Raw genomic sequence first — 15,923 nt, forward strand, 5'->3', positions numbered from 1 at the left:
GGGTTTTTGTTCCATGGGTTCTAAAGGTCTTAGAGCTTGTCCCTTTGCCTTCTTGGGTTCTTTTGGTTCGTTCCTCATCTTTTCTGGACTCTGATTTATTTATGAGGCCTCTCAGGTTTGTAGGTTTTGTGTGTCTGGACTTCTAAGGCTCTAAGAGTTTGTTCCTCATCTTGTAGGGCTCTCTATGTTACAAGGCCTACTAGAGCATTAGGATTCATTCCTGATCACCTGGGGTTCTTTGAGTTTGTTCCAGGTCCTCTAGGGTTGTTCGGGGTTCCCCCCATCAACTTGTACAGGCACAAGTGATTTGATTTTCCAGCATTTTGTGTTGTAGATGCCTAAATTAGGAGAAAATCAGATTCTCTGATCCCTGTGTAAATGCTGCCAAAGAGTGGCGAGGTTAGCTTGGCCGTTTTCCATCCTCTCTCTCCCTCCCTCTCTCTCTCGCCCTCTCTCTCTCTCTTTTTCTGTCTTTAACGTTGGAAGGGGGCGGATTGCCGGGGCCCCTTCACAGCGTGCACTTGAAAGACGGGCGGTCATGAAAGAGGCCATCGACTTTTTCGTGGACTTCAAAGGGGAGGCTTTTTTCATCCCGTCTCCTCTCTGGGTATCTGGTCTGGGGTCCGCTCTTGGCCAGACCTGTGGGCTTTAGGGGGCATTCAAAGGGGGCGGGGAGGAGATCAGAGAGGAGGCTGAATCATCCAGAATGAGGATGGAGGTAGTGGAGTGTGTGTGTGTGTGTGTAGGAGAGGTGGGAAGGGGGGCTGTTTGAGGAAAAGGAGGTGTTGGAGTAGTCGGGCATGGAGCTGAATTAAACTTTAATGAGCAACAATTGTAAGCATGCTGAGAGCGAAGGGGGGGGCGGTGGTGGGGGAGTGCGCTGGAGTCTGTACGGGGGAAAAATGAAAAAATAAAAGAGCTTTATGGCTCCTCTGCTGACCCCGGCACGCCACTGTCATTGTATCAAAGCTGAGGTGACACCTTTCAGGTTTCTCTTTGTCTCTCTGACTGGGAGCCTAAAATGGAGACAGAGCTTTTTGTATTGAGCCACCTTCTGCTCCGTGTCAAGCGGGGAAGCTCTTCCCTTTCTGTACAGATGGGAGGCGAAAGGGAGGGAGGCAGGGAGGGGGAGGGAGTGAATCCAGTCGCAGGTGATCAGCATTGCCATTTCTGGCCTGCGGCACCCCCTAGTGGCTTTTCTAGGAACTTGACCCCCCCTGAAAAACAAGTCTGGCAGCCAAGGCCGTTTTGTAGAGCAATTCCTAAGGAGAGCGTTAAATAATGAAATAGTAGAGAACTGAAAGCTAATGTAAACTTTCAGAACAAAAAAAAAAAAAAAAAAAGACAAACAAAAAAATCTAATTTTTTTAATAATGTTTAAACCAAAAAAAAAAAAAAACAACAACAACCAAAGATTGATGGGTAACTGCTGAAGCGTTATGTATCATGGGTAGTTTTAGCAGTTCCCTATCAGAGCTATCGTAGCACTCAGAGGATTAAAAAAAAAAAAAAAGCACCAGTGGGGTTCCGCGTGCTGATTATTTATGTTGCATAAAAACAGTATTATGTTGAGCTGGAACTGAGAAACTGACATGAGGCAGTGTCTTCAGATGGAAGTCTTTTGACTCTGTAAACCCCAGTGTACCCCCCCCCCCCCCCCCCATCCCCCCCACCATCCCCCTATGTGTACATGAAGACTTTACCCATCTACCTCAACTGTGTGAGATGTTGTGTGGCAAAGATATTCCTTAACCAAAGAATCCATCCTGTCAGGGTGTCTGTCTATCTATCTATCTATCGATCTATCTATCTATCTATCTTGTCTGTCCATCCGTCTCTTCTTCATGCCTTTTACTCCAAACCAAATGTGCTGGAATCAATCCGCAACAGGAGCCGAACAAGGCCCCCGTCCAGCCAAAGCTTTAAGTCCAGTATGCTAGAGTGTCCCATCGATACATGTCCTGTATATAAATAAAATCATTCTCAAGACCAAAAAAAAAAAGGGAGGTGACAATCCAAGCAAGGAGGATCTTGCTGTAATCAACGTTGCCTATTCCTTGTTTTTTTTTTTTTTTCAAAAACTAGAATCATGTGACTTGCTGTAACAGAAAAGCCCAAAAATCAAGCTCTCATCCAAAAATACAAAAGGTCGGAGGAGACAGAAGCTATTTTTCCACATTTGTAAGCCACCCCTCCCACCCCTGTTTTTTCCAAAATGTTTAGTGTAGTTGAAATACTGTTCGATCCCACTGTTGTAAGTAGGAATTAATGAAATCCATACAAAAAGCTTTAAACGGGGAAGAGTTGAGGGAAATATTATATTTGACTGAGTCTGGGTTTCCTCAGCTTGGACTCGACCCACCATGCTTTATCGTGCCATTCTTGTCCATGTGTTAGACTTACTAATGAATGTGGCTAACCAACCAAAGGCTTTAAAAAAAAAAAAAGATACACAACACTTTAAACGTCAATCATGGTGGGACATTTTGTATCAACAACTAAAGAAAATCCCTTTGAATACCTCATGTGAAAATTGTTTGTTGTGATGTTGCACTAAAAAAATAAAAATGACTCATTTGTAACCCAACACTGTACTCATGTCGACTTTATTCTGACCTTGCCTGAGGTGTTCGCACCTCTGGGCTTCTAAAGGCCAACACTGACAACAACAGATTTTGAAAATGCTGACTACTTTGCAGTCTTAAACCGTACTCTTAAACTAGATTATATGAATCCAATAAAACTGCAAGAAATCACCCTAATAAACCGTGATATTGCCGTTAAAGTTGAGCCTATATTTAGCTTTAAAGTATGAAAAATGTACAGTATTTAATATCTGCTTCTTTCAGCTCTATAATGGTGCTTTATGAAAACATTTCTGTTGATAAGTTAGTATTCTGGTCCTGTATTCAAAATGTTGTCTTCCAAATTCAGCGTCACAGATTTGGTATTTATGAGTTTAAACAATGTTTTCCACATAACAGAAGTTTCTGTTAATGGTGGAAAAGGCAGCATTTAAGAGATTTAAATGATTCAAAGTTTAGACAGTAAATCCTTCCATTAATATATTGATATACGCACATTACTGACATTATTAGGTGATCAGCTTTTTACAGAAATAGTTTGATATATTCTTATTATCGTTCTCAAAGTCATATAAATATTAATTTAAATGTCGTTTTTACAGTTCATTATTTTGGCCGTTAAAACAAATAAGACACGACATGTTAATTATTAAGCTTTACATTGTGGCTGATTGGTGACTTCTGTTAACGAATAACCACAAAAATGTTTAACTATTTCTCCAAAGGACTCTTGGAATTTTTTGGTAAAGTATGTTAATGTTTGACGAGAGGGTCAGTACAATAGAAAATCTACCAAAAAGCTTTTTTTCTTACTCAAGACAGTGTTTCTCGTCTGCAGGCAGCTAATATATGACATGCTTTCCCATCAGCCTGTCCATAGGACAGAGATGTTGACCAGAGACGCAGGTATTGATTTTGGCGTTCAGAATGTCAATGTAAAATGTGAAAGCTAAATTGACCAACAATTTTCCTAAGAATCAATGGAATCTTTCTGAGGCAGATTTACCAAACTGACAAACCTCTAACTGCTGGTGCACAATCAGAACTTGACCTTCATAGCGTCAGAAACATAGACTTTGGATGAGAAGTGAATGTAGTCACCATGTCGTCGCCCACTGCTTTGTGGACTAAGGTTTTTTAACGGCCTTAAATTCTGTATTTTGGCCGTTGACATCTTGTTTTTTTGCAACCAGTAGACATTTTTAGGCAAACTGTTAACCATGAAATGGAAACATGCACTGAAAGGGTTCAAGTTGCAAGATGAAAACACGGACAAATCCCAGTCCGGACAACTCCGTGTTAGCCACCTGTCAATCACAATGTAGCCCCGCCCTAAAGCATCCCCTGCTTTATGGTCTGTTTGACTCTAAATGGAGCATCATTTACTAAATGAACATCATGCTGTATTGAAGAAGACTTGAAACTAGAGATTGAGACCATAAACTCATGTTTACAATGTTTACTGAGGGAATAAATCAAGAGAGAAGTAGAGTCATTTTCTCATAGACTTCTATACAACCAGAGGAGTCGCCCCCTGCTGGCTATAACAAAGAATGCAAGTTAAGGGCTCTTCCACATTAACTTCACTTTTCAGAACCGGAGGTTTCATCCTGGTCAAGACACAGATCTGATATTCACTGAAAGCCAGATATTAGTACAACTGTCCCTTTATTACAGATTCAAACACACATATACAAACACAGAGTCAGTTACAAACAAACACACAGTCAAGTTTTGCTTAAGTTCGATAACTTTAGTATTTAAAGATTTGGCTTTTGTCCTAAATAAAAGGTGCATTAAAGCCTTATAAAAACAAACATGTAAAACAATGGATTAATCAATGTGGAATCCAACTGTTTATATACTGTATACATAAAAGAGAAAGGAACTTAATCTGCAGCAGGTTTAATTCAGTCCCTCTGCAGCTACATGGTGGGGTAGCAGCCGAACAGAGCGATGCCACACTGGTTGTTCTTGTTGCGTGCCATACGGATGAAGCCCTGGTCTCCAAATTTTTTTCCCCAGCTGGACGGAAAGAGCAGAGAAACATTAAGATGTAAATAAAGGGACTTACACAATTTTGGGGGATATTGATTCATCAGAAAACCAACATAAGCACCTAATGCTAGTAGCTTAGCATGCACTTTTTTCCAGTGTTATAATTAGCATTAGCTTGAAAATTTGAAAACTTAAGAGTTAAATCTGATCTGAAGACAAAGTATGTTTTATTTTTAATGAAACATAGTAAAGTCTTATTGATAAAATAAAATGCATCAAATACAGAATGCTTTTTCCCATTTTTATATATATATATTGCAGTAAAAACAACAACTGTGCAGTATATGAATTTGTGATTGCTTATTTGATTTAGATCTAAAAATAACCTAGCTAGATCATGCTGTCTTTTAAAAATCTAATTAAATAACATTAACTTGCAACATTTGGCTTGATTTTTACTTTAGATAATGCTAATCATTTTACATCACTCAGTCCAATGTTTGTTGGAGTCTTAATATGGATAGGGCTGAATATTCTGTGAAATGATGTTGAATGTCTTTTTAAATCAAAGATTGGTCTTAAAAGACGAAAAAAATGGCACACTCATAAACCCACAATAAGTCCACAATATCTACATTTTTACCAGCTTAGTGGCACTAAATTGGCACAGAATTTCAGGCTTCAAGTCTTCTCCATTGTGTTGTCTTAACTCAACCAGGCTGCATTTATATGGTTGACCCCACCCACCATGTCAAAGCTGCATGTCCTCAGTCATTAGATGGATATAGAGAACAGGTGGAAATCCTACTGAACATCAGGTTAAGATGCAGAGTAATTTAGAAATGATTTAAAAAGGGAAATGCTGCCAAATAGTGTCCTCTGGGAAGAGATAAGATTAGAATTTATGATTAAGAATATAAGACCCACTGAAAATCTATTAGAAACAATCTGTTGTTTTATGTTGTCACCACTTATCCTCTTAATTAAAGGGCCAATCTCCCTGCACCAAACAACTTTAGGAGAAACTGATTAAGGAATACACAGAGACCGGCAGCAATTTTGGGATATTTTTCATTCAATAAATGATGAGAATGAAACTCCCTTCTTCTCGATTTCACACAAAAATATTTAGATTCAGACCAACCTTGTAGTCTGAGCTAATGGTTGCTTGAGAGGCAGGTGTTTGTTTTAAAGGCAACCACAAAAATAAAATAAAAAACTGTGCTTGTTGACGCAGAGTAACTTCCTGTTTCCCTTCCTCCTCACCACACAGGGGACCAGTTGGGGGATGAACATGTAGAAGCTACACATGAGCTCAGTTTGTATGTATATTTATATGTTTGTTTATATGTATGTGGAAGTGAAAAATGTCTCACCTGTTCTTTACCAGCCAGTAGTCCACTCCTCCCAGTGTGCCGTAGCCCACAGCTAACACGCCATGGTTCACCTTCTGGGTGCAGCTCGCGTCATTGTAGACTCCTGAAATGGCAGGTTTCAAAATAAAAAACAAATCCAACAATTATATTCACATTTTATATTTTTTAGAAACATTTAAGCAACATGTTAAGAATTTAAAGTATATATCTTAAAATAAATACGAATTTGTTTGCCCATATTCTAATTTTGATTCATATGTTTTGAAATGTTTTTATATATTAAGTTGTAAAAATTCAGGATTACATCTGTTAATTATTCCAGGCTGTTCTTGTACACCGTTAGGGGCAAAACCTACGAAAAGTCAACCCAGTTGCCCTTGTGCATTTTCTTTTAAACCACGGAAGATGTTGACCGTCAACAAGAAATACGTTTCATATTAACCTCATATTGAGCTTGCAGGAACGCACAATGCCACGTGGTTAACGTTGTTAAAGGATTGGTTAGGTAAGGGCAACAAAACCACTTGGTTAAGGTTAGAAAAAACAACATGGTTTGTGTTCATATAATAACGTAACAACGTGACGTAACAACGTAACGTAACAACATTCAGCGTATTCATGGTTTGCAGAATCATACAATTCCATATTTATTTTCTCCTAGCAACTCAATTTATCCCATGAAATAAATTTGTATGTTATCCACATAATCATGAACTTTAAAATAGAAAAGGTCAGGGTGGTAAAGGACGGTCCTAAAACATCAGACTCACACAGGAGACCACTGTTTGTGTCCTGTGTGAAACCAAAAGGTCAATGTTGATTTATTTCTCTTGTAACTTCCGTACTTTAGTAATGACACTTTTGTAGTTATATTAACCAAAAACATGATCTTTTCATAAACCTAACCAAGTAGTTTTGTTTCCTAAACCTAAGTTTAAAGTTGTTTCCTGTGAGGACGGAAGTTTGTTTTGAAAAGAATGTATGCATGTAACAAGCAGAAACTGATACTTGTTGATGGACAATCGAACAATACATAAAAAATATATTTTATTATTTATCATTTTATACACCTTAATTTAGGTGAGGGATTTAGTGTCTAAAACTTTAAGGAGTAATTTAATATACGGTTGAAATGTGGTGTTTTGTTGCCACATCTGGTTAAAATGTAGCTGTTTTGCACCTTTACCTACACTTGACCTTAATTCCTGGGGTACATCTGTACATCACTGCAGCAAGGTAAAAAACACTTTTCACCAGCATAAACAAGATTTTCAGGGAGTGTTTAACTTAAAATGTCCATATAAATAAAAGATAAACCATTTCAAATCAATCCCCAACCCGGTTCCACACATTTCTTTCGGCATCTAAGTCACGTCAGTAAAGATGAGAGCCTGTGTGGCTGATGCTGTTTAACGTACCACTCCTGAAGAAGGCGAAGGTGGGCCGTGTGGCGTCAATCGCCACCGAAATGGGTCCAATGGTGGCGAGCGCATCCTTCAGAGACCCCTCGTCCCCTTCAGGCAGGAAGGCGTACCCGGAGCAGTTTGCGGCGCGGTACGCGGCGTTGTAGTGGCACTGCTGAGACTGAAGGGAGAGGACGAACCGGGGTTAAAACTGATGATTCACACTGTGTGAAAAACACCTGACGGTATTAAAGAAAGCAATGAAATGAACCAACCAACTACGATGTTGTCCATGTTTGTAAAATGTTAACTTTTTGTGGTAATTGGTCTTTTTTTACAACAATTAATAAAAAAAAAATAAAAAATGATTAAGAGAGGTGCTTATTATGAAAATATTTCACAATCAGTGAGAAAAAATAAATAAAAAAATTATGAAATTAAAGATTTTTATATTTAAATAAATATTTATTTATATAAAATATTTATTTATATAAAATATTTGATATATATAAAATATTTTCTATAAAAAATATTTGAAAATTTGGGGGGTGAATTGGAGCCACAACACCTCCGGGAGGCTGCAACAGTTGGTCGGATCGGCTCACCACCGCCCTCCTCCTCCTCCTCCTCCTCCTCCTCCACACAAACGGCGAGATGAAGCCCGGAGGACAAACACGTTGTCCACTCCGATTAATTTATCGTTGCTCCAAAGAGACATTAACAGCAGACCAACAGACAAGCGAGAAGAGTGTTGCAGTCCGCAGCCTGGAGGGTCGGACTTAACTTCTTGTCCACCCACATTGCTGTCTCACACGGGGATTTGTTAACTGTAAACCTGAGTTTGTGCTGGATTTCCTATACTTTTCCGTTTAAAAAGAACACCATGGTTGTTTCAATTCTGTCCTCAACATCCCGTTTTTATTTTTGGGCCTTCAACCCCTCCTGTGTAGAGGAAGAACAATGAACTATTTCAAAATATACCTTGTTTTCTTTCCTATTTCTTTTTCTTTTTAACATCATATCGAAAATTACGGTTTCTATTACACATACAAATTCGTGATAAGTGATAAAGGTACGTCACAAGTTCCTTGAATCAGAGGAAAAGTCTTCTGTTGTCTTTTGACCATATTAACATTTAAGAAGCTTTAGAAATTTGGCAATTTACTTGCTTTAAAAATTCAACATGTTAAACATGCAGAAACGAAAGAAAAGATGCCTAAAATTGAATTATTGCCTTTGGAAACAGCAGAAAACAATCTGACCATGAGGTCCTTTTAGTTGCTTACGTGCTCAGATGTAGTTTTCACACTTATTACATACTCATCGATGGCCCACTACACTAATATATTCTAAGAAATATGCTGAAATACTTTATACACACGTGCTCAACTTCCTTTCCTTGAAATAAAAGCTTTTACGCACACGTTTTTCGTAATATTTTGACCAGATTTTCACTTTGCATGAGGTTGCAAAACATCTGTTTTTTCTGCAAAAGGAAGCAAGTCCTGAAACTCTCCTCCTGATATTTAGAAAGTTGTTTCAAACGTATCACTTTTAAGAGAGCTACCTCATCTCTAGCTCATAAATGTAATGTCTTTTAACGTGTGCTTCATTGAATCATTCTGCATTTTGTACGTTTTTTTTATTTTTATAAATCTAATCTCCTATTTTCTGGAAAAGTTTGTTGTAAATTAACATCTGCTATAAACACTATGATATTTGCATCAGATGGCTGTTTTCATTTGGCCGGGAAAATTGTATCTGTCCCTAACAAAAAAACATAAAAAAATATATGTAATATAAATATAATGAATAAATTAAAAGAAAAATAATAATAATAATAAGAAAAATAAGAAAAAATAAATAAAAATAACGCTGCGGGTGGATTTCTCTCTGTGATAGGTTGTTTGCTTAAATGTGTTTCTCAAAGATATAACGATAGGAAACTGATGCCAGAGAATTTCTTTTTGTGCTTTTCATGTTCTGCCCTCTCAGTTCAAATGTTGTTCTATGACTTTGTGTCATAAATAGTATGAGGAAAATAAGATTTAACAGTCAACTGCCACAGAGGTCATAAAACACTATGGCTGAGATGATTAACTTTGCTTTTGTACACGTGTGTTTATTTGAGCTGACCTTTTGTTTCTGCTTTTTTTTAATCTTTTTTTTTTCCCAAACTTTATTGGGTTATTCCAAATCCCCTCGATGCATCTTTGAGCAGCAGGATTAAAGCAGTTACTCACCAGTCCTACATACGGGTACGAAGCATCCGAGTCGATGCCCTGGTTGTCCCTGACGTACAGGAAGGCTTGGTGCATGAAGCCACCGTTGCAGCCGTGGTTGCCGTATTTGCTCGAGCAGTCCACCAGGTTTTGGGGGCTGAGGTCCACCAGCTTCCCAGTAGTCTTGGCTAACTGGCCCTCCAAGGCCCCCGCAGCACTGAAGGCCCAGCAGGAGCCACAAGAACCCTGGATTCAAACGAGTGGTGTTACTGTGATATCTTTTCTATTATGTTCAAAGTCAGATGAAACGCTTCACATTTCCATGTTTGGCAGCGGAACAGGAGTTTGTAAAAGACGCAGCCAGCAGAGTTTAAGAGGTTAAAGGACTCGACTGACTCTTTGGGAAATGTTCCTTGTTGGTCTATTAAATCTAACATGTTGCACAGAACAGAAATGAATTGCAAAATCAATACTCCTTCTTATTCACATTGTAATTCAACTTTTTGTTGAATACCACACTTTTCTTATTATTGTCTTTTCACAGCAAGATCTTAAGACGCACAAGGAAAAATGTATGATTATTTAAAGAAGTTATTTAGATTTGAATCTTTTCATAGGATTAATGTCTTCTGTGGATCATAGGGTCTTCAGCCAGACATTTGTCCATGCAACTTCAAGAAATGAAGCTTTGTGACGTAATAATTAATGTGACAAATGGGCCTTTTTTACATACTAAGTTCTTTAAATATTGTACTTTAATTATCCTGATTTTGACAATAAAAATTACAGTTAAAATTAAATATCGCGCTCTGAGAACTGACAAAATATCAAACATTATATAGAAGTGCTTGAAAAAACAAGCTACAATTATCAAAATCCTATCAGACAAGTCGCTAAACTTTTCATAATTAGAATACAATTTCTTGAGTTCTGGTCAAAAACCTCACAGTGACCTTTGACCAGCAAATTTCATCAGTTCATCCCTGAGTCCAGGTGGACGTTAATGTCATGATTCCTCCAAGAGTTCCTGAGAAATCTAAGTCGCAGACATGTGGAGTTAAAAATAAAAGTCTTTGTATCAAAAATCACTCATAAAACAGAATTAATATAATTCCAGCCTCTCAAGCATGGATGGATTACTGAAGGAGCCTACCTGACACAGGCCAAGGGGCCCAAAGTGTCAGGGGCCCTTACAAAATGTTATTCAAAGAGACACATACTATCCAGGAAGAGACTGAAAATGACCACAAAGAGACAGACACAAAACAACTATAAGGGATGCAAAATCACCACTAAGAGACACAAAACAGCTGCAGAGACACAAGTCAATGAAAAAGAGCCAAATAACAACAACAAAAGAAGTCAAACCAGTGTGTAAGCAACTAGACGTCTGTGTCTCGCTCCTATCTGAGGTGGTGGGGCCTTTAAAATGTCGCAGGGTGTGAAAAGGCTCTTCAGAATTTTTTTCAACAAGAATTAAAAGTGGATTTTTATGGGACGAAGAGGAAAAATAAATGCTGTCTATACACATTTCAAACATTTGTTTCCATGAGTGATTTTTTCATGACGTTTTCAAAGCTGATTTAACAGATACAAGTCAAATGGCTGGACGTTGAAGTAGACTTTGTGGTTATAACTCATGTCAGGCGACTTTGTGGTTATAACTCATGTCAGGCAGTGACTTTTTGTGCACAAAAAGTGGATGTGGCAAAAAAAAGGACTTGCAAAACTTGCGGTTGTGGTGACCACTTCCTGTACAAACAACAACCACTCCGATGCATAAGGAACGGGAGGAATGTGTATCGGCAGTTGATTGCGTCACTGAGAGACACAATCAGTCACCGACAGTACTGATTAGTCCTGAGGACAGGGTCACTGATCGAAACACGATTGTGTGTTTCCTTTACCTGCATCTTGACGCTGGTGACGCAGCCCTTCTCTCTCCAGTCCATGCTGTCGGGTGCGTTGGCGCCCGACGTCCCCACGAAGGCCGACGCTGCCCTCTGGATGCCGGTGGGGGGAGTGAGTGTGGCGTAAGACTGCAGCATCTCCTCCTGCGTCTGTGAGGAAGTAGATCAGAGAAGCACTGAGATCAGTTCTAAAAAAGGATCTTCATTTGGCAGACGTTAAAAATATATCTATTTTAAATATGACGGAAGTTATGCAAAAGGGATTGGACTTAAATAAGGGCGTATTTAAATAGCTATGTTTATTGTTATTATTATTATTTTTATTGATGTTGTCATTGTAATAAAGACAATAAAAATAAATATTATTGTTATCATTATTGTTAATAACACATTTATGTAAGAATGATAATAATAATAATAATAATAATAATAATTATTGTTATTTTTAGTAGTAGTAATGCAATTATTATTATTTTTATCATTGTTATTATAATTGTCATTGTTATTATTATATCCAAATGAATCACACTTTGAGGAGCTTAAGCATTAAACTTTGCATATGCACTCGAAGTGGTGACCTTTATATGTTTCTACATCCAGGACTTTTTAATCTCAGAAAATATTCTTTTTATTTATTTTTTAATACATTTACGATTTTAAACTCGGAAAAAACTTATATAATCTTTTCGAAAAATAACTTTTTCTTGGAATATAGCTCCCCTGCCCCTGGCTCTGTATTTATTTTCTAACCTACAATGGCCCCAATATGTATATTGTTTATATTTATTATTTACCTCAAAGAAATGTGTGTTCATTTATTTACCATAAACCCGCTGACAGAACGCTGACATGGAGCCTTTGGGGATCAGTAAACCAGCATATAGAGCAGCCTACCCAACATTTACATTTACGCTTCTTTTTTTTCAAATATATATATAAACATACATTACTATACTTCATTATAACAATTTGTTTTGCACTTCAAAGTTCAAACGAGTCATGCTGTATCTCCTTTCTGACCTTCCACCATCATTATAATGCTGCATCATAAATGAACAACTGTGCTGATCATAAACCAATAAGAATCATAAAAAACTTTTCCTCTCCCTTCAGTATAAGAATAGGAGAGTGAACTCACCAAGTCTCCCATGTGGTTCATGCTCAGGTCGTAGGTGTGAAGCCCCATCGAGGCCTCCAGGTTGTGCATCGTAATGAGCATCAGGTTTTTCTCCCACAATTCCCTGCGGCGCACATCCTCCACCTCGACACGAAAACACACAGTGAGAGAGCATGAGGTCAAATATCCTTTAAGTTACTGATACATCTCACATATGGATTTGTGCCTACAAATATATTTACATCCACCCGTTTTTGTTTTTTTAATCGCATTACCTCGTTTCGGTACTCTTTCTCTTGTGTCTTCTTCCACAGCTCCCAGTGGTTGTCCAGCCGGCTGTCCAACATGGCAGCTGCACCGACGCACAGGGAGACGAGCATCAGGCTCCCCAACATCAGTCCTGTTAAACACACACACACACACACACAGACACACACAGACACACACACACACACGCACACACACACAGAGTCAGGATGTCGTCTGAACTTTGATGAGATGCTAACACGCCGAGTAAAAAAACAAACAAACCGCCACGCAAACCGCCTTGCAGAGGTTGTTTCTGAGTCAGAAACACACGAGTGGCGCTCGCTTCATGAAAACCACAGAGAGGATCGACGCGTTCGAGGCTGCATGGAGGATCAGCGGAGACACAAAGTTCTCAGAGTTTTGAGCATTGAATTCAAAAATTCAAGAGGGACTTTTGTGAAGCTAAGACTCCCCAAGTGAATGGGGGAAATATTTGAACTCACAGATATCACCATGACTCACAACAGATTTTTACTTACATTAAGGGAAATATTTGAAATGTTATGTTTGAATACGCAAATAAGGCTTCATCTTACTATATATGTGCTGATTTGCATACATTTCCAGAACAGAAATCTGAACGTTGATTAAAGTCAGGTTCAAAATTTTAGATTAACTTTGTAGAAATATTAGAGTCAAAGGTTTTTTACAGAGAGAATGTTGGATATCTCTTTGGATCACTCCATGAAACAGAAAATAGGCATATAGAGATCGATTTCACCAAGTTTTAAGGGATAAAATGTTCCATAAATCAGGCTATGAATGATATATGAACCAACCCGTCTGTAGAAACCTTCAAAACATAGATGGGAATGAAACTGGAAAGTTTGGTGTGTGAAAGAGCTACTGAAGTGGAGATTTCTGGATCAGAGTCTGAGAAAAAAAATTTTTTTTGTAAAATAACATACACTTTGAAGGCACAAAAGTTGAATAGGGTTCAAAAAATGTACTATTAGATATCAACATGAAACTTTCCCATTTGATTACTTACGTTAAGAAAAGTACTTTTTGCATTACAAGTTTTCTAAAATGCTATATGTAAATATGCAAATGAGGCATTATCTAATGATATCTTTTGATTGAATTTAGTGTAAATATACAGACTGAAATACACAAAGTAGTTAAATAAACACCTAAATGTGTGTTTTGAATGTTTTCTTCTCGCTAGTTTGAAAGAAGACATGCTATGGAAGCAAAATAGCCCAAAATCTAAGAATTATAGTGCATGAAAAAAACAAAAACAATGTTGTTCCCATTAAAATATGAAGATATAAATCTCAACTTATTGTTAGACCTTGACACGTTACCTTTATTAGCATTATCCAGCAAGTCGCAAAATAGAAAAATTCAAAACTTTTCTTCTTGAAGTCTCACTTTCATTCTAAACTGGATGAATCGAACCACAACAAGTAAAAACAACACATCTACCGTGTAATATTTGTGTATTTTATGTTCTGTGAGGGTGATGATGTAACAATGCAGCAACGTTACGTAAAGCAATGAATTCATATATTGTTGTTTGTTGCAGGTCTTGTTGGTTCAATGGTTAGTTGAGTCTTTTGTTAGCTGGAGTTAATCTAGATTGCATTGTATTGTATTTCAAACGCTTCACCTGATTCCTCTCAAAGACTTTTGTCTCAAGTCAGTGTTCAAGATCTCCGTCTGCCCAAGTATCACTTCCCCCCCCTTAAAAAGCTATCAAATTTCACATTAATGCCAAAGTGAAGCAATCATCACAAGACCGGAACTGAAACTATATGAACAGGCAAGAAATCTGACCAGATGCATCAACATCAGTGATTGTGTTCACGCTTCAGAGCAATGGAACAGAGAGACTCAGCATTTAATAAAGGAAGTGGAGAAGTTTTAGCAAATGAAAATCCAGGTTTGGGTCTTTATATAAGTCAGTGTTCAGTATGCAGATCTGCCAGTTTCACCAGATCTACTGCAGGATGATTGACAGCTAAGCACAAAAAAAACCATCATGAGTTCTCTAAAGTCACATGATACTTGACTGACTATAACAGTTCATAGTTACACCCCAAATGAACCCAAATATATACCATAAATACTTAAATAATCACCAGAATATGACAGAGTGTCGACTTTTATACATTATCAGTAAATTGAGATTAAAGAGAGTGTTGTTTATTGGCAATTCTGTTCATCTCATCACAAATTTTAGAAATACTATTAATAAAAAGACATATCTGGCCCCAAAAAACAGGTTGTAAATGCTATAATGTTATGTAAATGTACAGATGAATACTAAAACATATTTATAGTCATCATAAACCTCCACAGACACACTAAACCTCAGTGTAACAGTGTTATATAAATATTATATCCATCCTCTTATTGATAAACACATCTGGAGCCAGACGACAAGAAGAAACTCATGAAGCCTAAAACAAAGGAACGAAAGTAAAAGCTAATTCCATTTAAAGCTGTTTTAAACAGATTCACTTTAATATAAAAGTCCTGATAGAACATTGGTGTGAAAGTTGAATATTTATTGATATAAAGTGTTTTAAACTTGCCTTGAACGGTCGGTGTCATCGCTGCTTCTCTGTTGCGTTGAACCCTGACTGTGTTTTCATTCTATTTATCAGGAAACATGTCACATGACCTGAGCTGTTCTTCCTCTTTAGAAACCGAAAGCAGCCTCTCTCTGGTGTCTGATCACCTGAAGAGGCCACTGACAACAGCACAAGAGAGGAGGGACTACATGCAGAGGAAGCAAAGGAGGATGGTTGTGAATATACAGCTTTAAAGCCTAAAACTGAGCCAGAGAATCACACATAATCAATGTGTTGTCTTATTTAGTGTCTAAACAATAAAATAACATCATTTATATATTGTTTAAAAAGTATAAAGGCTCATTAACACCTCCTGGAGGCTGTGGTGTGAACTACAGCTCAGAATACAAATATGTTGGAGGATTTAAAAGGATAAAATGTTCAACCAAAAAAGCTATTTTTTTTGTGCTTAAAGTGCTCAATA

At 37.7% G+C, this 15,923-nt stretch overlaps 1 protein-coding gene across 1 annotated transcript; it reads right to left on the minus strand.

Moving 5' to 3' along the window:
• Nucleotides 1-4,228: 4,228 nt before the first annotated feature.
• Nucleotides 4,229-15,552, minus strand: ctss2.1 (cathepsin S, ortholog2, tandem duplicate 1). Its single transcript, XM_054620963.1, has 8 exons — nucleotides 15,461-15,552; nucleotides 12,887-13,011; nucleotides 12,633-12,755; nucleotides 11,492-11,644; nucleotides 9,606-9,830; nucleotides 7,378-7,543; nucleotides 5,960-6,062; nucleotides 4,229-4,610 (listed from the first exon to the last, which is right to left on the minus strand). Exons 1-8 carry the CDS (start codon nucleotides 15,477-15,479, stop codon nucleotides 4,511-4,513), a joined length of 1,014 nt encoding a protein of 337 aa, XP_054476938.1. The 5' UTR covers nucleotides 15,480-15,552; the 3' UTR covers nucleotides 4,229-4,510.
• Nucleotides 15,553-15,923: the final 371 nt, after the last annotated feature.

Source organism: Anoplopoma fimbria, chromosome 20, assembly GCF_027596085.1.
Source record: "Anoplopoma fimbria isolate UVic2021 breed Golden Eagle Sablefish chromosome 20, Afim_UVic_2022, whole genome shotgun sequence".
Classification (NCBI taxonomy): domain Eukaryota; kingdom Metazoa; phylum Chordata; class Actinopteri; order Perciformes; family Anoplopomatidae; genus Anoplopoma; species Anoplopoma fimbria.